The 20959-nt window shown below is 35.1% G+C and overlaps 1 protein-coding gene across 4 annotated transcripts in view; it reads left to right on the plus strand.

The window, feature by feature from the left end:
- The window catches only part of ZEB1 (zinc finger E-box binding homeobox 1), a 182095-nt gene that overhangs the window by 144370 nt on the left and 16766 nt on the right, over positions 1–20959 (plus strand). Inside the window, exons 3-5 of one of the 4 annotated variants that reach the window (XM_032837795.1) lie at positions 4682–4744; positions 12735–12896; positions 20257–20459. In XM_032837795.1, coding sequence (XP_032693686.1) covers positions 4682–4744; positions 12735–12896; positions 20257–20459 — 428 coding nt within the window. The remainder of the gene's footprint in view (positions 1–4681; positions 4745–12734; positions 12897–20256; positions 20460–20959) is intronic. The other 3 variants (XM_032837797.1, XM_032837796.1, XM_032837798.1) reach the window with 3 other exon arrangements.

Here is a 20959-nt window from a genome sequence, read left to right on the forward strand (position 1 = left end):
GTTCACTGATCTTTCTTATTTCATCTCCATTTTGCTATTGAGGCCATCCAGTGATTTTTTTTTTTATTAATACTTTTTATTTTTTTTTAATTTTTTTAAAGATTTTATTTATTTATTTGACAGAGAGAGATCACAAGTAGGCGGAGAGGCAGGCAGAGAGAGAGGAAGGGAAGCAGGCTCCCTGCTGAGCAGAGAGCCCAATACAGGGCTCGATCCCAGGACACTGAGATCATGACCTGAGCTGAAGGCAGAGGCTTTAACCAAACACTGAGCCACCCAGGCGCCCCAATCCAGTGATTTTTTTTTTTCCAAAAAATTTGTTACTGTATTTTTAGTTCTAAATTTCCCTTTGTTTCCTATTTACATCCTCTTTTTGCTGATAAGAATTAGCCTAGACTTTTTATCTTTCCATTCTTTTCAAGTGTTCTTCCTTAGCTCTTAGGTGCTTTCCTAATAGCTGCTTAAAGCCTTTGTTTGATAGTTGCAACATCTGTATCTTAGTGAACAACATCTTGCCATCTTTTGAGTATCTTTTTCTTATAGAAGTTGAGATTTTCCTGGTTCTTCATATGCTAAGTAATTTTGGATTGTATCCTGGATATTATTTTATTAAACTCTTGGTCTTATTTAAATCCTGTGGGGTATTTTGATATTTTTGGTTTAGCAGGCAACTTATCCAGTTGTATCAGGCTGTACTTCCTAAATAATTTCTGTGGGTTATGGTTCCAATGTCAGTTCAGTTGTCAAAGACTTTACAATGCTTTTCGGATCTATGTCCTACAGTGGCCATTCTGGGACATGATTAATGATCTTATCCTTACTTCAGTTCTCAAAGCACGTGGTCAGATCCACACATGGGAAGTTTTGGATATGAACCCAGGACTTTCACAAGCAGCTTATACAGTTGATTTCCAGTGCTCCTCCCTTTCCATGATCTCCCTAGTACTTTCAGTTCCCTGGGACTTCCCTTGTCAGTTCTCTATCCAAAAATCTGGGACTTCCTTTGTTATACTTTGCCAGATTCTTCCCACAACAATGCTGCAAGAAGATGGGGAGAAAGAACTTGATGGAAGTTTGTACCATCCTCTTGGGGCCACTGCTCCTCCGAGTGAATAAGAAGCTTCCCCTTTCTTGGAATTTTAGGTGCCTTTATGTTCTTGCTGTCAACATGATGTCAGCAGCTACCTTGAGCCTGGGACACAAGAGAATCGAGGGGGGAAAATTATTTCTCCCTTCTTTGAGCATTTCCTGTTTCGTGAGCCTAAACTAGAGAGTCTAGAGGGTTCTTCCTAGAGTTTTTCTCTGCCATGCCCCAGTGCTCACTTCTAAATCTAGGCTGCCTTGAATCCATGCCAGGGGGTAGGAGAAATTACTTCCTCAGTGATTCAGTGGTACTTTGAATTCTTATCATTTCTTCTTCCCCAGTCTTCCTGCTATGATTTATCTTGAGAATCTTCAAGTAACTCCTCCATGAATTCTCCCCAGGTTTTTTTTAGCTGCATTCAGTGGAACACAGAGGGTGGTTTATGTTCATTCTATCTTAACCAAATCTGATCTCAGTTATATGTATATAAATATATACAGATATATATATTTATATTTTTTAACCTTTTTTTACCTTAATTTGTGTTATCAGCCATTGACTGACTTGTCAAATAAACTTTAAATTTTGAGATATAGATTTGCAAATAATTCACAAGTAGTTCTAGATTCATAAATAATTCAAAGATCCTGCTGTATACCCTTTACTCTGTTTTCACCAATGGTAACAGCTTGCAAAACTGTAGTATAGTATCACAGCCAGAATATCAACATTGATATAGACAAAATACAGAACACCTCCATCGCTACTGAGCTCCCTCCTTGCCTTTTATATACTCACCCTCCCCTCCCCTCTGCCCCAGCCCTAACCCCTCACAACCACACATTTCTTTCCATTTTTATAATTTTGTTATTTCAAGAATGTTATATAAATGGAATCATACAGTATGTAATCTTTTGTATTTACTTTTTTCATTTTCCATAATTTCTTGAGAGATTCATCTAAGGTATTGGATAAGGTATATAGATTCATCTAAGGTATTACTACTGTAGATAGTGTTTTTCATGCTGCTCATCAATAAATTGTCCCTTTTTTTTTAAAGATTTTATTTATTTATTTGACAGAGAGAGATCACAAGTAGACAGAGAGGCAGGCAGAGAGAGAGAGAGAGAGAAGCAGGCTCCCTGCTGAGCAGAGAGCCCGATGTGGGACTCGATCCCAGGACCCTGAGATCATGACCTGAACCGAAGGCAACGGCTTAACCCACTGAGCCACCCAGGCGCCCTAAATTGTCCCTTTTTATAGCTGAGTAGTATTTCATGACTATTTTTTCAGCTATATTTTGCCACTATTTGAAAAAACAAAGTCTTATTACTTGAGTGTTTTTCCTCATTTATATATTTGGTTTGGAATTTAGACTAAAAGAAAAAGCCTTAGAAATTTTCCGGTTTACCTTTCTAAGTTACATTACAGTTAGTCAATCACGATGTGTTGACATTAGTTAAGTCTTACAGGAGAGAAAAATCTTACACACAAGGAGATTCTATTACTTCCCTACTTATATTTTCTAAGTTATAAGTAAGATCGGAACACACGAGGGAGAAGGCATCTTGGCCAGTATTGAGCTGTTCCAATACTGCACCCTCAAGCTGCTCTATGGGTGAAACAGGAAAGAGCCTATTGCTGGCAGCACCCCGTAGTGGAAGAAGTGTGTTCATGCTGCAGACCAGCATTAGGATATTTTCTGTTTTCATTAGGCAATATGATTTTAGTTGTTCAACCAAAATTCTAGCCCCAGTGATGAGAGAAAGAATGGAGACTTCCAGTTTTTAAATCACAGTAAAAAAGTCTGGGACCAAATTCTGAATTATGTTAAATGCTCATCTAAGGAGCCTAGATTTTTATCCTGAGCAGAAATGAAGAAACCATTTCATTGAATTGAAGACAGATTTTTAATTAGCTATAGTAACTATAGGTAAATAACTATTGTCTAAAATATCATTTTAACTTTTAATATCACTGTCATTAGTAAGTAACTTAGTAAGTAACTTAGTAAGTAACGCTGACTGTCTTAATTTTTTCATTTGGGGAGAAAAAAGAGCATGGATCGATCAACAATAACTAACTATATTACTATCCTATAATTATCCAACTGTCATACAGTTTATTATTTTAGTTTAAGTAGATGCTTCAGAGAGAGAAAAAAAGATGTTGGAGATTTTCAAACACTTAGGCAACATTGATGTTTGTCCTACTATACTTTAGTACGGGTTTTTTAATTGTCATTTTGCTGATGGCAAATATAAAATAAGAATTATTTATCAGACACTAATTTCTTTGTTACTACTATTGCTATTACTATTACTACTGTAGATAGTGTTTTTCATGCTGCTCTAAAGAGGTTTATGCACATTTTAACTATTTTTCACATAGTGATCATCTTTAAGTACTAATATAAAAGTTAATGAGTAAAAAAAATCTGCCGAATAAACCCACCTGATAATCCAAGGCACTTACAGAAATACATGCTTAAAAGTGAACAAAGATTTTACTTGATTAGTGTTCTAGTTCTCAATTCAATTACCAAACTTAGGGGAAATCTAAATCAAGATTTTTTGACTGGCATATTCAATGGGATTTGATTGGGGTGCAGATTAACTACATGATGTGATGTTTTAGCATGACTTTATAAGTATTCTGCTGCTAGTTTTTTTTAAAAGCAGGTTTTTACTTCTTCATGTTCTTTATATAGCATATGTCTTAATAAACTATTACAATAAAATGTACCTTAATATACAAAACTGACTTTCTGCTTGCTAAAATAATATGCTTATTTACTCTGATCTTATTCTGTATAGAATACTGCAGTCAGCTCACTATAAATCTAGGTGGCAAAGGAGGACAACTGACAACTAAAAATGTTTACCACTACTATTATTACTATGATTTACCAGTAGTTAGAATAATGAATAGAGTGAAAGAGAAAATATAGTGCCCTCAGTGTTTATTCTGGATGCAGTGAAGTTTAGTACAGTCTTCTCTCTAGTTAGCTGTCTGGTCGTCTGGTCACAGAAAAGGGCAGAGGAAGAAGTAGATTTTACAGCCTTTCAGACCTGAATTCAAATTCCACTTCCACCATTGAATAACAGTGTCCTTGGGCTCTTTAACCTCTTCAGGCCTCAAGTTTTTGGTTGTCTTTTTTTTTTTTTAACTTATAAAATAAGTAGTTATGAACGTTAAAGGAAGTAAGTTTATAAAGCATCTAGCACAGTGCCTAAAATATAGAAACTTTTGCTTTGCAGAAGAAATTTTAAAAAGGAGTCCTGCTACCTAGAGGTAAAACTCTTCTCAAAAAACAAAACAAAACACTAAAAAACCAGGATGCGTATAATTCTAATATATGCATAATTCCAGGATTATATATAAATCTTCACTAATTTTGCTTCTCTATCATACCTTTGTGAGTTTGGTAAAACTACCTGCTTAATCTCTTTTAAAAAGTTCACTTTTCAAGGACACTTTACTTCTAAAAGGAAAAAAATCCAAATTAAATATAATCTAAAAGTTCTTCAGATTTCTAGATGTTAAAAATGTTTGTACCACCTGGATCTATTTTAATCCTTTGTTCTTTGATTTTAGCAGGAAAGGAAGGACAAGAAATCCTGGGGCCTGAAGCTCAGACAGATGAAGCGGGATGTGCAGGTACGCGCTCGTCATTTTCTTTCATACTGTAGCCTTTGAACAAGGTCTTTTGTGTCACTGGTTTTTGCATTTTTGAGTCGTGAATTTAGTCTGTTTCTTCCTCTTTTATCTTGACCTCCTTTGGTGTTTCAGTACCCAGGCATATAGGGCACTATGAAAAGTTGGAAGTTTATATTCTTTAAATACAGTATAAATTTGCAGATTCATCTAACAGCATATTTTCCATTCTATAAGGATGACAAGTACAATCTACAGATAATCCCAAAAAAAGTGTTTAAATGTTAATGTGAATTTATATCAAATTTTTTACCCAAGCTATAGGAATGCAGATTTAACTATTTTGAGTTTCATTATTAGTTACCAAGATCTGTGTTGAGTTGCCCACAAGAGAGAAAGCAGAAGGGAGAAGAATAAGCAAATATCATGAGTTATCTATAAACCAGATGAGAATCCTGAATATTGATGAGCTGAGTGAATATGTCACAGAAAACAAGAGAATCAAAAATTTTTCTTATAATTTCTGTGATTTTGAAAAAGGCTAAGATGAAGTTAAATTATAATAAACAAGGAGTCTTGCTTCTAAGTGACTAAAAGTACATACTCCCTGAGACTTTAAGTTATTCCTCTATAATGGATTCAAATCAGATTTAAGAAGCAAAATTTAAGTGGAGGACTTAAATCAAGATCTTATGTATGTTAAGAGCAGTCACTTACTATCATGTTACACAGGTCAGCTAGAGCTCTTAGAAAACTTTAGAGATGAATTCCAAGTTATTAAAACATTTCCTCAAAATATTGTACTTCAAAGTAGTATAATTATATTTTATATCATATAAAATACATATGTATTTTATTTTATATCATATAATCATAAGTTAGAAATTTCTATCATATCATTTTAATCAAATTTTGTTTTTTCTTTTTTGGTTTAAAACTTCTAGTTTTTTTTTCTTTTTTCTGCAGTGCATTTTAGGAATATTCCATAGAGTCCTATATATTATCTTTCCTTTGGTCAGATGAGTATATTTCATAGTATTATGTCAAATATAAATTTTCATCTATAATATAAACAAGCACTCCTCTCCTTGTCAGTCAGTTCTGTAAAATAGAGAGTAAATCTTCATTCTGTTATTAAAGATGCATTCCAAATTAATTAAATAATAATGGGATATGTGATGATTTATGGGACTGCTGCCTAAGATTTTATATTCTGCCTTTAACTTGGTTGTGTGTAACATGAATGAATAATGTATTCAAACATGTTGTTATCAAATATTTGTCATGCTAACTTATACATTATATAAAATATTTAAACTTGATATTTGTTATTAGGAAAATAATTTTTTTTTTAAAGATTTTTTTTATTTTTATTGATTTGACAGAGAGAGATCACAAGTAGACAGAGGCAGGCAGAGAGAGAGAGAGAGGGGGAAACAGGCTCCCTGCCGAGCAGAGAGCCCGATGCGGGACTTGATCCCAGGACCCTGAGATCATGACCCGAGCCGAAGGCAGCAGCTCAACCCACTGAGCCACCCAGGCGCCCCAGGAAAATAGTCTTAATGAACACAAAAGAATGCTATTTATTACTGTTTTACCTGATGTTAGATGATTTACAGAAGATCATTTGCCCTTTTATGCAAATGCTATAAAAAATTCACAATTCCAAGTGTCAGCTCTGCTCTTCACTACAAAAATAAATTCTTTCATTTAGTACTGGGTAGTATATAAATTCCCTTAACCACCTCCCCCCAAAAAATCTGGAAGGTAAAGTAACCTTGTATTAACTTAAATTGTTGCTGAAATGTGAGGTCCCCCACCCAGTAGAAGATGATCCCTGCTGCATTATTTCCTGGGAACATGGGGAGTTGGGAGTATGCAAACATTTTAATAAAGCCCTGATAAGTATAGTTTTAAAGGAAGAAGGATAGAAATTGAAAGGTTGAGGCTTTTGAACATTTAAACTTAAAAATTATGTTCTGCCTTTGCTTTTGTTACTTCCTTGACTTCTAGGGAATAATGTGCTGACAAAGTAAATAAAACCTTGTACAAAGGCCACAATCATTAGTTCAGAACTTTGTCAGAGCCTTTCTTCTGCTACTTCCTTTCGTAATTCATGAAGTTAAGAGAACTATAGTCTCAGCTTAGTATTCAGAGAGTGAAAAATTCACCCAAAATGTCCTTTGTTCCTTCTGAGCATCCCTTTTTTGTTTATATAGTTAATAGTTTTATGAAGTTTGAAAAATGGAACATAAAGATAGGAAGAAGCCTAAGCACAGCTGAGCAGAAATACCATCAAATGGATTTCACATTTGAGAGTGGCTCAGGTCATGATTCCAGTGGAAATAAAATATAGCTAAATCATTTTTAATCTTTCTATTAAATGTTTGTGTGTCTCTCCCCTTGCTCTAATCATAACCCTATAATTCTACGCTTTCACAAATGGTTATAGTCAAATAGCCCTGTGATCCAAAGTAATTTTGTATTTGACAGTAAGTTCTGAGTTTTGTCATATCTAAAGAAAGCCAAATTATTATCATGTTTCTATGTATTTACTCCTCTCTCTACTGCTTAAATATGCAAGCTTATCAGTCTTAAGAAATTTTGCTTTATAATTGACCTTTTTACAGTATGCACTTCCTGACACTTTACATGTAAAACTGCAGGATTTCTGGTCTCAGCTTGAAGTTGTTTGGGCTAGATGCAGTCTCATGAAGACAGTGTAGTTTAGTTGAAAAGAACTCAGAAGTTGATACCATACCTAATACCAAACCTTCTAATCTAATAGTAATATTTTAATTCTCACAAATACCCTTAAGAGGTACTATTATTTTCCTCTCAACTTTATATTAAATAAACTGATTATGTACCATCTCACATATTTCTTAATGTACATTTAGAATTTTTCATCTTAAGTGTAAGTAGTTACAATCAAATTTCTGGCATATTAAAAATGACATTTTTGGTGGATAACTGGGTGGCTTGGTCATGTGTCTGCCTTCGGCTCAGGTCATGATCCCAGCATCCCGGGATCAAGTCCCACATGGAGCTTCCTATACAGCAGGGAGGAGACTGCTTCTCCCACTGCCGGCCACTCCCCCTGCTTATGCTCCCACGGGCACGCAAGTGCATGTGCAGTCTCTCTCTCTCTCAAGTAAATAAACAAAAGCTTTAAAAATAAATAAATAAATAAATAAATAAATAAATAATAAAAATGACATTTTAACATCATTCTTACATGTAAATCATAACACTTTAATACCTGTTAATCATTCAATTTTTTTAAATGTTTTAAACGTGAATAAGCTCTTCGTTATGAGTCAGAAATGTTATATCATAATCTTTACTCCTTGAACTCATATTTCTATTCTACATAATCAATAGAATTTGATGCTAGCAGGGAATATATTTCCCATTTGAAGGTATTTCTGATCAGCTATCTTTCTTTATAAGAAAAGCATGTATATAAATTGAAATGTAGGTTTCGTTTTAATTTCTAGGGATAAGGCTCTTAAGATTTTTTAAATTTATGGATTGATTTATCATATAATTATCAGTACTGCACAGTTGATCACAACATAAATATATTACAAATTTTAACAAATAATTATTACAAAAATTGTTACTGGAAGTGGGAGTGAAGGAGCTGAAGTATTCTTTTTTTTTTAAGATTTTATTTATTTATTTGACAGAGGGAGAGAGAGAGAGGAGGGAAAGCAGACTCCCCATTGAGCAGAGAGCCCTATGCGGGACTCGATCCCAGGATCCTGAGACCATGACCTGAGCTGAAGGCAGAGGCTTAACCCACTGAGCCATCCAGGCACCCCAGGAGCTGAAGTGTTCTTTGATTAGTTCACTTATCAATAGTTTAATATTACTTATTTATTTCTGTAAAATATTTATTTATTTGAAAGAGAGAGCATGGGATGGAGGGAGTCAGAGGGAGAAGCAGATTCCCCACTGAGCAGGGAACTCAATGTGGAACTCAATCCCAGGACCCTGAGATTATGACCCCAGCCAAAAGCAGCTGCTTACCTGACTCAGCCCCAATATTACTTATTTCTAGAGGAAAAAAGTTCAGCATTAATTCTGTTTGTTTTGTTTAGCACTCAGATAACCTTCTCATAAATAAAAAGGTGAAATACATTTTTGTGATAACTGTTTTACTTTGGTTCTTTATACACCCTTAGAATGATGTGCAAAGAGTTATATATCAATAAAAATCTTTTTAGTGTTTTGTTAACTGACAATTCTATTAAATGCTACTTCAATTCTGTTGAAAACAAAAATTCAGGGCTGCCTAATGTGCTCAAGAATATGTTTTCCAGTCATTAGACTCCTTCACTCCCTGTTTTTCTAGGACATATACCAAAAAACTTTGCCCACACTTCTCAAAGTACTGATGCTACCTGTTCTTGGCTTTTGTTATTTCTTCCCCTCAAGTAGAGGCACCTTCGTTAATATATTCCAAAATAGTTAGGGAAATTGAAATATTGTTGATTTCAGTACCTTTGCCAGTACATTTTGTATAAAAATCCTTTTATCCTACCACAGGAGATAATAATATTCTCACTAATGCCTTAGAGCTACAAACTTAGTTCATTCAGTTTGTGGAAATTTTGTACCTAGTCATCTAACTAGCAAAGCTGGGTATTACTGTTATACCAGTCAGCCTCATCAGACTTTCAGTCAAAAAAAAGGTGTGTTTTCATTTTTCCAATTCAAATAATTTTGCCAGTACACAATTTGAGAGATTTTATAAAAAGTTCCTTTTTGAAAAAAAATAAATTATAAGTAATGAGGAATATACAAAGTACAAGTAGATATATCTTTTAAAAATAGATTATTTACTTAACCATAGAGAACAAACTGATGGTTACCAGAGGGGAGGTGGGTGGAGATTTAATAGATGAAGGGGGTTAAGGAGAGCACTTGTAAGGAGTACCAGGTGTTGCATGGAATTGTTGAATCTCTATATTGTACACCTGAAACTAATATTATGCCCTTTGTTAACTAGACTGGAATTAAAATTTCAAACTTAATAATTATCTTAAAAAATAGATTATTCAATAGTGAGGTGAAGATTATTTATATCTAATACAAATTTTTTAGTTATAAAGATTTTTGTCTCCAAATGAGTAGTACATTTAGAACCAGTCAACACATAGGTAAGCATGTAACTTACTGAAGATGCAAGGTTCATGTATAAAATACAGACTATATAATTCTGCAAAATGTATACTATTTAAAAACTCATTATTCTAGCATCTAGCCTATACACACACACATATATACACACATACATACTTAATAGCATATAGAAAAATATAAACTTTTTGTAAGTGATGACTATAATAGAAATAATATAATTTGATAAAAATATTTAAAGCATCTTGTAACCTATATATGGAATATATATAGAATACATATTCTATATATATAATATATTATATATGGAAGCAATAATCACATAAAATATAAATTTCACTTGTGTGTTTTATCTAGTATAACTTGAAATTTTGAAATTACATTGAAAAGACTCAGTGACACTGACTTGTACTGCTTTAGCTATTAAAAAATGCTTATTTTTCCAGCTAATGACAGATTGTAGGAATGATTTTTGAGAATATTCTTTGATTTATTCTGACCAGCTTCCTGAAGAGCAATGAAATTTTTAATAATAGTTAGGGAATAGAATAGATGAGGTCATTAAAGGAAAACTCCTCTCACTCCCTCTGACCATATTATTATATAGCTGATTTCAGAGCTTCCTAGCTAGAGCCAAAATATCCACATTACAGAAAATTGCCATGCTTTACCCCGGATAGAAATCCATGTAAACAGAAAAAACTGAAAGACCTGTCTTGATTAATCAATAAGAAGTTTTCCCAGGGTGCCTTGGTGGCTTGGTCAATTAAGCCTTCAGCTCAGGTCATGATCCTGAAGTCCTAGGATCTAGGGCCCCCACCCTCACTGCGGGCTGCCTGCTCCCCCAGGAGTCTGCTTCTCCCTCTCCCTCTGCCGTTCCCCTTGCTCCTTCTCTTTCTCTCTCTATTTCTCGCTCTCAAGTAAATAAATAAATAAATCTTTAAAAAAAAATAAAACTATGCTAAAGAAAAAAAGGGAGGGAGAAAGGAAGGGAGGGAGGGAGAGAGGAAGAAAGGAAGGAAGGAAGGAAGGAAGGAAGGAAGTTAGTTTTCCCCTATCAGTATTTTGAATTTTTTTCCTTTGGCAACCTGGAGGTTTTTACACTCCAAGGTGATGCACAGGATTAATGTACTGGGATATGACTTTTTCTCTTCTTCCTTTTTTTTTTTTTAAGATTTTATTTATTTATTTGAGAGAAAGACCAGGGATCCCAAGATGGGCTTGATCCCAGGACACTGAGATCATGACCTGAACAGAAGGCAGACACTTAACCGACTGAGCCATCCATGCACCCCTCTTCTTCCTTTTTAAAAAGATTTATTTATCTATCTATCTATCTATCTATCTATCTATCTATTTAAGAGAGAGCTAGAGACAGCACCAGCATCAGTGGGGGTGGGGTGAGGGAAGAAGGAGGAGAGGGAGAGGAGCAAGCAGACTCCCAGCTGAGCACAGAGCCTGATGCAGGGCTCAGTCTCACATCTCTGACATCACGACCTGAGCCGAAATCAAGAGTCAGATACTTAACCCACTGAGCCACCCAGGCACTCCTTCTCTTCTTCCTTTTAAAGAAGTCTTAGAAAGTCTGGAAAGGGGAGAGTAGAGAAAACCTTCCAGATTCTAAGAAAGAATATACACGGAATTTGAGGATTTGGAAATAGACTCCCTTAATACCCACAATACCAGCTTATCTCCTTAAGAGTTTTCACTTCCCCCTGGATCCAGTAACGCAGTGCTAAATAATTGATAGCTATTGGCTATATTAAAAAGGAGGGGGAAATGATAGGTCACCATTATTATTATGTCATTGGCTTTAAGGTTTTAAACAGCTTTGACCTGAGGAGTTTACTTACTACCACTGTGTGGGAGATTTAGCAAGATTGTTTCAATAACTAGCACACAAAAACGTGCCCATTCCTCAGCATTTAAATTTGGTCCAATTTTAGTGTGCTGGGAAATGCTATTTTACAAATTTAGAAGTGACAGTTCAGCCTGAAGCATATAAAGAAGTCAGCCACGAGACGGCCATACAACCCATTACAGTTACCAGCAGCATGGAGTAGACACTGTCCTCTGGAGCCAGTGGAGGGAATGGAGGGAAACCATGGCACAGCAATACTGCTTTAGGAACTCAGAGCGCTCTGGGTCTCCTTCTCAAAGTGACAGTATGCCATTATCTCTTGAAACTTTCTAACCGAAAGAAAAAATGCCTCTGCCCCCTAGCCCACTGTTAAGCATTTACTGAAGCAGAAATAAAGGAAAAGTAGCCTTGTTTATTATATATGAATACTAGAGGAGATAAGCAGTTTTATGGATTTGATACTCCTGACTCTTAGTAGATATTTTTCCAACTATAGATAACTATTAACACTGTTGTCTAGGAAATCACATACCTGCACTGAACTTTAAAGTGGTTTAAACTGAGCATGATTCGGATTTACAACTCTAAGTAAATATCTAATAGGTTCCTAGGAGGGACTAAGGTTTGAGAACTAAGGTTTTCTCCCTTTTTTCCTTGCTTTATCCTTGATTGAGAAATTAAGAATTCAGTCAACTATATTACCTTTTCTGTGTCCTATCAGTCACATAGACTAGAAGTACACTCTAAAGTTTAAGAGAGATACTGTGAAAAATTCAAGACTGTTGTAAAGCTTTCTTAAAGACTTCTTAGTAATAGACAACAGAATGAGTAAATTTTTTTAATTTTTGATAAATTTTTGGTAAATATTTCCTGCAAATTCAAGAACAATAGTGTGTTCTCTTAAGGTAAATAATTTCTTATTTAGAAAAGCTTTGTAACAACTTGGCAGTGAAACTGCTTTATATAAGTATGCATTTCTTTTAGTAAAAGATGATGAATGTGACTCAGATGCAGAAAATGAACAAAACCATGATCCTAATGTTGAAGAGTTCCTGCAACAACAAGACACTGCTGTCATTTACCCCGAGGCACCTGAAGAGGACCAGAGGCAGGGCACCCCAGAAGCCAGTGGTCATGATGACAATGGTAAGTAGAGCTTCACAGTTGTTTTCATTTTCATCTTTACAGAATTATCATTTCCATAGCTGTACAATGGGAACCTACTCTACTCTAGGGAACATTTCTGATATCTAACATTTATGGCGATGCCCATAGAAAATAATCTCTTTAATAAAAGGAACATGTGTATGATAACAGCATAGTATTAAGTTTGTGGCATCTCACTACTGGTAAGGCCACTGCAGTGAAGTGCTTAGAACAATGCCTGGATGTTGATTTCCATTCACTAATGTGGCAAGTAGTAGAAATGGGAGCTAGGATGACCTTTAACTGCCTCTTGATTTTTTTCCACTGTTCTGACAATCATGCTCTAGTCTGTTCTGATATGAACAGCCTGTGTATGTAGAGTGGTAAAATGCAGTTCTAATATTTCATACTCTCCTAAAAGGAAATAGGCTACCATTCCCTCCTTCCGTGCTAGAAACAGATGACAATTGCGTGCAAATATTCCAATAAGAAATTTTATGCAAGATCTGCACCAAGAACTAAGACATCACTTGGAACGTTTGGGGATATTTAAAGTATTTAAGATCCTAAATCTGGTTTGATTTTTCTGGGGTTCCCAGTTTAATGGATAGATTTAACTTAATATTTAAATAATCAACTTTTTTAAAAGACATTTTTAGAAAAGCCTAAAGTTTACCAAAAAAGTGAGACAGAAGTACAGGTATTTCCCATGTACCCCTTGCCCCCAGTGTAGCATAACTATTCCCATTATTAACATCGCTCACCAGAAAACACCCAAAGTCTATCATCTCCCTTAGGGTTCATTCTTGGTGGTGTACATTCCGTGGGTTTGGACAAATATGTGATGACATGTATCCATCATTGTAATATCTCATAGAGTATTTTCATTGCCCTAAATACCCTCTATGTTTTGCCTATTCATCTTTCCCCACTTCCCCTCATCCCTGGAAACCAAAGATCTTTTTGTGTCTCCATAGCCTTTTCCAGAATGTCATATAGTTGGAATTATACAGCATGTAACCTTTTAATTTGGCTTTTCTCAGTTAGTAATATGCACTTAAGTTTCCTCCATGTATTTTCATGGCTCATTTCTTTTAAGTGCTGAATAATATTCCAATGTCTGGAGGTACCGTAGTTTATTTACCTGTTCACCTACTAAAGGACATACAAGTTTTGGCAATTACAAATGAAGTTGCCGTACACATCCATGTGCAAATTTTTGTGTAGATGTAAGTTTTCCAACTCCTTTGGGTAAATACCAAGAAGTACATATGCTGGATCCTCTAGTAAGAGTGTTTGTTTTTATAAGAAAGTTTCTGTAGCTCGACATCCTCGCTTGCATTTTGTGGTGTCAGTGTTCTGGATTTTGGCCATTCTGATAGGTGTGTGGTGGTATCTTGTTTTAATTAGCATTTCCCTGATAACGTATGATGTGAAGAGTCTATTTGCCATCTGTATATCTTCTTTGGTGAGGTGTCTGCTAAGGCCTTTGGACTATTTTTTTAATCAAGTTATTGATTTTTTATTGTTGAGTTTTAAGAGTCCTTTGTATATTTTGGCTAATAGTCCTTTATCTCATGTGTCTTTTGCAAATATTTTTCCCAGTCTGGCACTTGTCTTCTAATCCTCTTGAGATCATCTTTCACAGAAGCAGAAGTTTTCATTTTCATGAAGTCCAGCTTGTCAATTCTTTCTTTCCTTGGTGTTATATCTAAAAAAGGCATTGTCATATGTAGGGTCATCTAGGTTTTCCCCTGTTATCTTCTAGGAGCTTTATAGTTTTGCATTTTACAGTTAGGTTTGTGATCCGTTTTGAGTTAATTTTTGGGAAGGGTGTAGGGTCTGTGTCTAGATTCAGGACATTATGCATGTCCTGAATGTTCATTTGTTCGATTACTTTTTTTTTTTAATTTGGTGTTTAAATTCATTTTAGTTAACATATAATGTTATTATTATTTCAGGGGTAGAATTTAGTGATTGAGTAGTTCCACATAACACCCAGTGTTCATTCTATCAAGTGCTCTCCTTAATGCCCATCACCCCATTACCCCATCTACCCATCCACCTCCCGTCCAGCAACCCTCTGTTTGTTTCTAGAGCTAAGAGTCCCTTATGCTTTGCCTCCCTCTCTGTTTCAATCTTATTTTATTTTTCCTTCCCTTACCCTGTGTTCATCTATTTTGTTTCTTAAATTCCACATATGTGAAATCATGGTATTTGTCTTTCTCTGACTGCCTTGTTTTGCTTAACATAATACCCTCTATTTCCATCCATGACATTGCAAATGACAAGATTTCACTCTTCTTGAGGGATGAGTCATAGTCCATTGTATTTATATACACTGTATCTTCTTTATCCATTTGTTTGTCAGTAGTCATCTGGGCTTCTTCCATAGTTTGGCTATTGGGGACATTGCTGCTATATACATTGGGGTGCAGGTGCCCCTTCAAATCACTATTTTTGTATCCTTTGGGTAAAAACCTAGTAGTGCAATTGCTGGGCCATAGGGTAGTTCTATCTTTAACTTTTTGAGGAACCTCCATCCTGTTTTCCAGAGTCGCTGCAACAGTTTGCATTCCCACCCACAGTGTAAGAGAGGGTTCCCTTTCTCCATATCCTCGCCAACATCTGTTTTTTCCCGACTTGATAATTTTAGCCATTCTGACTGGTGTGAGGTGGTATCTCATTGTGGTTTTGATTTGTATTTCCTTGATGCCAAGTGATATTGAGCATTTTTTCATGCGTCTGTTAGCCATTTGTATGTCTTCTTTGGAGAAATGTCTGCTCATGTCTTCTGCCCATTTCTTGACTGGATTTTTTGTTTTTTGGGTATTGAGTTTGGTAAATTCCTTATGGAATTTGGATACTAGCCCTTTATCTGGTATATCATTTGCAAATATCTTCTCCCATTCTGTAGGTTGCCTTTTAGTTTTGTTGATTTTATTTCCTTTGCTGGTGCTAAAGCTTTTTATCTTGGCAAAGTCCCAGTAGTTCATTTTTGCTTTTGTTTCCTGTTCCATTACTGTTGTTGAAAAGACTATCTTTACCTATTGTATTGCCTCTGCTCCTTTGTCAAAGACCAGTTGACTTTATTTATAAAGATATTTCTGGCTCTCTGTTCCACTGGTCCATTTCTGTATTCTCACACCAATACCACACTGTTTTGATTACTATAGCTTTATAATAAGTTTTAAAGTCTGATAGTGTCAGTCCTCCAACTTTATTTTTCACCTCCCATATTGTAACATTGTGTCTTTTGCCTCTCCATATAAACTTTAGAATGTTTGTCAGTATCCATAAAAGGACTCTCCAGATTTGAGTTGGAATTCCACTAAATCAAGTTGGGAAGAACTGGCATCTTGACAATAATAAGTCTTCCTATCCTCAAACAATGAATATCTCTCCATTTATTTACTTCTTTGATTTTGTTCATCAGAGTTTTATAGTTTTCCTTGTATAAATCTTATACATACTTTGTTAGATTTATACATAAGTATTCAGCTTTTTTAGTGCTAAGTTAATGTTATTTATCAATCCACTTTTAAATTTCTGAAGGAAATTGAGAATGGTGTAGAAAACAAAATATATTCCATTACAAAGAATCACCTGTACCTTCCTTAAATCAGGAATCAATTATGAAAAATGCAGAAATAGAAGTTTCATCTCAGAATCGATAGGATTTTCTGTAACTAAATCAGTGACAAAGGAAATAGAAGTAAAACACTCTAGACTGATTCCTCCAGTGTGCCAAAAGGACGCATTTTTGAAGACAATTATTATTACAAAGATTATTACCATTACCCCTGGGGACACAGCATTACAGTTATATGAATAGTGTTGTGTTGACCTATTTGCATATTTGGTGAGTCTATAGTTATAGGCATTGTAAACTTCTGTAGGTCCCTACCATTTGTACTTTGATTTCTCAAGGTTTTGTTTTTTTGTTTTTGTTTTTTTTAAGATTCTATTTATTTAGTTAGTTTAGAGAGAGAACGGCGGGGTGGGGGGCGGGTGGCAGAGGAAGGAAGAGAAAATCCCAAGCAGAGTCTATGCTGAGTATGGAGCCTGATGTGGAGCTCAAAGTTACGACCTTGAGATCATGACCTGAGCTGAAAGCAAGAGTCAGACTCTTAACCAACTGAGCCACGCAGGTGCCCCAGTTTTTTTTTTCCTTAAAGGAAATTTGTTAAATTTCACCTGAGGAAGCCATAGGTTATAATAAATAAGAAAAGGAAATTTAAAAATTTTAATATACATATGCAAGTCTTTTATGTAACAGAAAGTTCTTTAAAAATCCTCATGAAAGGGGCACCTGGGTGGCTCAGTGGGTTAGGCCTCTGCCTTCGGCTCTGGTCACAATCTCAGGGTCCTGGGATGAAGCCCCACATCAGGCTCTCTGCTCAGCAGGGAGCCTGCTTCCCCACCCTCCTCTCTCTCTCTGCCTGCTGCTCTGCCTACTTGTGATCTCTGTCTGTCAAATAAATAAATAAAATCTTTAAAAAAAAATCTTCATGAAAGAAAATGAGGAGAACTAAAAAAATGTTTTATTGCACAGATCAAATAAAGTTAAACTTTGTAAAGTCCATTGTTACTGATCAACACAGTAAAATCCTATAAAAACTGGGGCCCTAATCATTCTGAATTAGTAGAACATTTGAATTCTAGAATCTGTTTTTAATTCAGATAGTCATTACTTTCAGGTATACAGCTAATAAAGTATTTCACAGTAGACATTCTGTCACACCAGTAACATCAGATTATCCTCAGAAGCCCTCAGTTTTTTAAGTGTTGGTGGATTCAACATGCTCTCTGTACTTCATAAATTGTCAAAGGGCAAACTTTATTCTGGAAGGCTGAAGTATCACAAACTCTGAATCAGTGGTGCACAATTAAAGGAGATTTTGCAAATGTTTTATATCCAGTACTACTATCAGTCTGAAATGTCATGCTACCGAGCAAAGGAGGTTTAGGATACAAAAATTAAAGGCTTTTTTAAAGCATATTCATAGTCACAGATACATAAGGAAATTATAGACTGCTCAAAAAATAGACTGAGTTTGGATTTCTATCTAAAGTTATTTATAAGAATTCTAAAAAGAAAAAATTTTTTCCTTATGTGATAAGCCTTCTTTGCTTAAAAAAGTGATTCTTTTAAATAAACAAACATCCAATATTTTTCAAAAATAGAAACAAAAATTTTCATTTAAATCTCAAGCTTGTTCATTCTATAATTTGCTCTTATTATGTCAGATATTCAGGTTTACTTTTTGTTGTTTTATGCTAGTATCCTAAAAGAATAAATTCATATCTCCTTGTGTGAGAAATTCAATATAGATTGATTTATGAAAATAATAACTTGCTGGTAGAATATTATGAGCACCCTGTCATATTAAAAAATTACTAGTATTTTGTTTATTAATGATGAAGGCAAAAAAGAAAATAGAACATAATGAGAACAGACAGCTGTATTACACTTGGATTATAAGCAGCTTAAGTAATGGAATCACATGTCGATTGTGGTGCCAATAATAAAGCACCTGCAATGGCTGACTTGGACTTCTGCCACTGTAACCAGCTAAAATCAATAGGACGGATTAGGTACTCTGGCAAGGAGAATGTCCCAAATGTTGATTTCCTACTTACCTGTACAAATAGGAAATTAATACCAGACAAAACATAATGTGATTTCCAAAACAATTTCATGTGGCTAATCTAGTCCCATTAGAAGTAGGTCATTTTAGAGACATCACCAGCAGAAAATTCTCTGATTCCAGTTGCCTTGCTGGCTGATAATAAAGACACCGTCATAAACTTTGGGGGATTTGGTTGTTTGACTTTATTCATATGGGATCAGGTGCTCAGTCTATTACATGCAGGCTGGTTCTCAAGCAAAACTTTTAATTTATATGGATTTGGATTTCAATAAAGGTAATATATGTTTATGAAGGATTTTGAGATTGTAATAAAATTTTCTTTGGTAGTCTTTTTCTTTTTAAGATTTTATTTATTTATTTATTTGTCAGAGAGAGAGAAAGAGTATGCACAAGCAGGCAGAGTGGCAGGCAGAGGTGGAGAGAGAAGCAGGCTCCCTGCCGAGCAAGGAGCCCGATGCAGGACTCAATCCCAGGATCATGACCTGAGCTGAAGGCAGCGGCTTAATCAACTGAGCCACCCAGGCGTCCCGATAGTCTTTTTCAATAAGAAATTCAAATGAGGGTAGAGATATGACTTACAATAAGTTATCTTTTAAGAACTCTTTTTTTTTTGAAGAAATAAACCAAATATGGAAAAGCACTCTTAGTTAAATAATATTAATTGGCAAAATAGTATTAAGTTTTAGGATTGTCAGGCTTAGATGGCTCCATATGTAAAAATATGGTTCATTCAGGAGCACCTGGGTGGCTCAGTTGGTTAAGTGTCCAACTCTTGGTTTTGGCTCAGGTCATGATCTCATAGGTCCTGGGATCGAGCCCCATGTCAAGCCACGTGGCAGTCTCCACGCTCAGCAAGGAGTCTGCTTGAAGATTCTCTCCCTTTACCCTTGCCCCCACTCACACGCCCCTCTGTCTCAAATAAATAAATCTTTAAAAACTATGTGGTTCACTCAGTGAACTCCAGTTTTTCTGTATTTCCTTTATTTTCTGAATTCTATCCTATACTTATCCATATAAAATTCTACAGAAAATGTATCCATGTAATTCAGTAAGGAAAAGAACATAAAGAAGCATGCGTGGGAGGTCTTTGTGGGACAGACCTAGATCTGGCTCCTGTTACTCATTTCCCCCAGTACTTGTTCTTGTGGTCTGACCTCTGTCATATGGCTACACCTAACTGCAGGGGTGTCTTGAAAACATAATCTAATTATAAACTACTCACTGTGTGATGGCAATAACTTTAGAGTGTCATTTCCAAATTGGAAAGAAAGCATTAAATAATTAATGACACATTGTTACCAATGGAAAGATTCTATTATGGTGTACAAGTCCCCTTCAATATGTATATATTTATAAAAGTAATGTATATTTCTAATTTTGTTTTTGTTTTCTTTGTCTAATTAACCATACAAAAAGAAGGGAAGATTTGTGGTTTAGTGGAAAAGACATGAGAGTTTGAAGTCAGACAGCACATGTTTGAATCCTGACTTCATCATTTACTGGCCAAGTGACTTTTAAGTTATTTAACCTTTTGAGCCTCCTGTTTTCTCTTTTATGAAATAGAGATAGTATCATTGTATTATTTTATGGATCAAATATAAAGTGGGTGGTATAATATCTGGCACAAAGCATAGGGACTCAGTGATAGCTTTGGTAATATTTTTTTGGATGTCTTAAATTCAAAATATATGATCTTTCTTATACAGGAACACCAGATGCATTCTCCCAGTTACTCACCTGCCCATATTGTGATAGAGGCTATAAACGTTTTACCTCTCTGAAAGAACACATTAAATATCGCCATGAAAAGAATGAAGATAATTTTAGTTGCTCCCTGTGCAGTTACACCTTTGCATACAGAACCCAACTTGAACGTCACATGACATCACATAAATCAGGAAGAGATCAAGTAAGTGAAATCAACCATCCGTAGAAGGCAAGGGTTTTAATATACTTAAAAGGATGTAGTAGAAAGCATCTTATCTGCAGCCTTACAAGAATTAGTGATTATTTGAATTATCTGGTCATTTCTGAGTTACAAAGTACATGTGAACATTATTGTTGAGGTCCCTAAGTTTTTTTATTCTTTTTCAGATAAGATCTTTTTTTGTAAATTTAATTATTTTGCTTATACCGTAACAAATATTTCCCTGAAGTTTAAAACTAGATTTCAAAGTGCATTCTACCAAAATGCTCAGTGTAGGAAAAATAAATACTGGTTTCATAAACCATATGACTAAGTACTGACCAAATTGAGAAGAAAATCAAATAATAATAATAAAAGTTAATTTTCTGGGAACCAAAGACTACTTTATTTATTCTCAGTATAAGTTACTGTGTTCTATTTACTCTAGGAAGGGAATTTGCTTCCTTTAAGAATCTAAAGTTTAGATTCTAAACATTCTTATT

The sequence above is a fragment of the Lontra canadensis genome, unplaced genomic scaffold (genome assembly GCF_010015895.1).
Source record: "Lontra canadensis isolate GAN:19392208 unplaced genomic scaffold, GSC_riverotter_1.0 scaffold100, whole genome shotgun sequence".
In the NCBI taxonomy this organism is placed as follows: Eukaryota; Metazoa; Chordata; class Mammalia; order Carnivora; family Mustelidae; genus Lontra; species Lontra canadensis.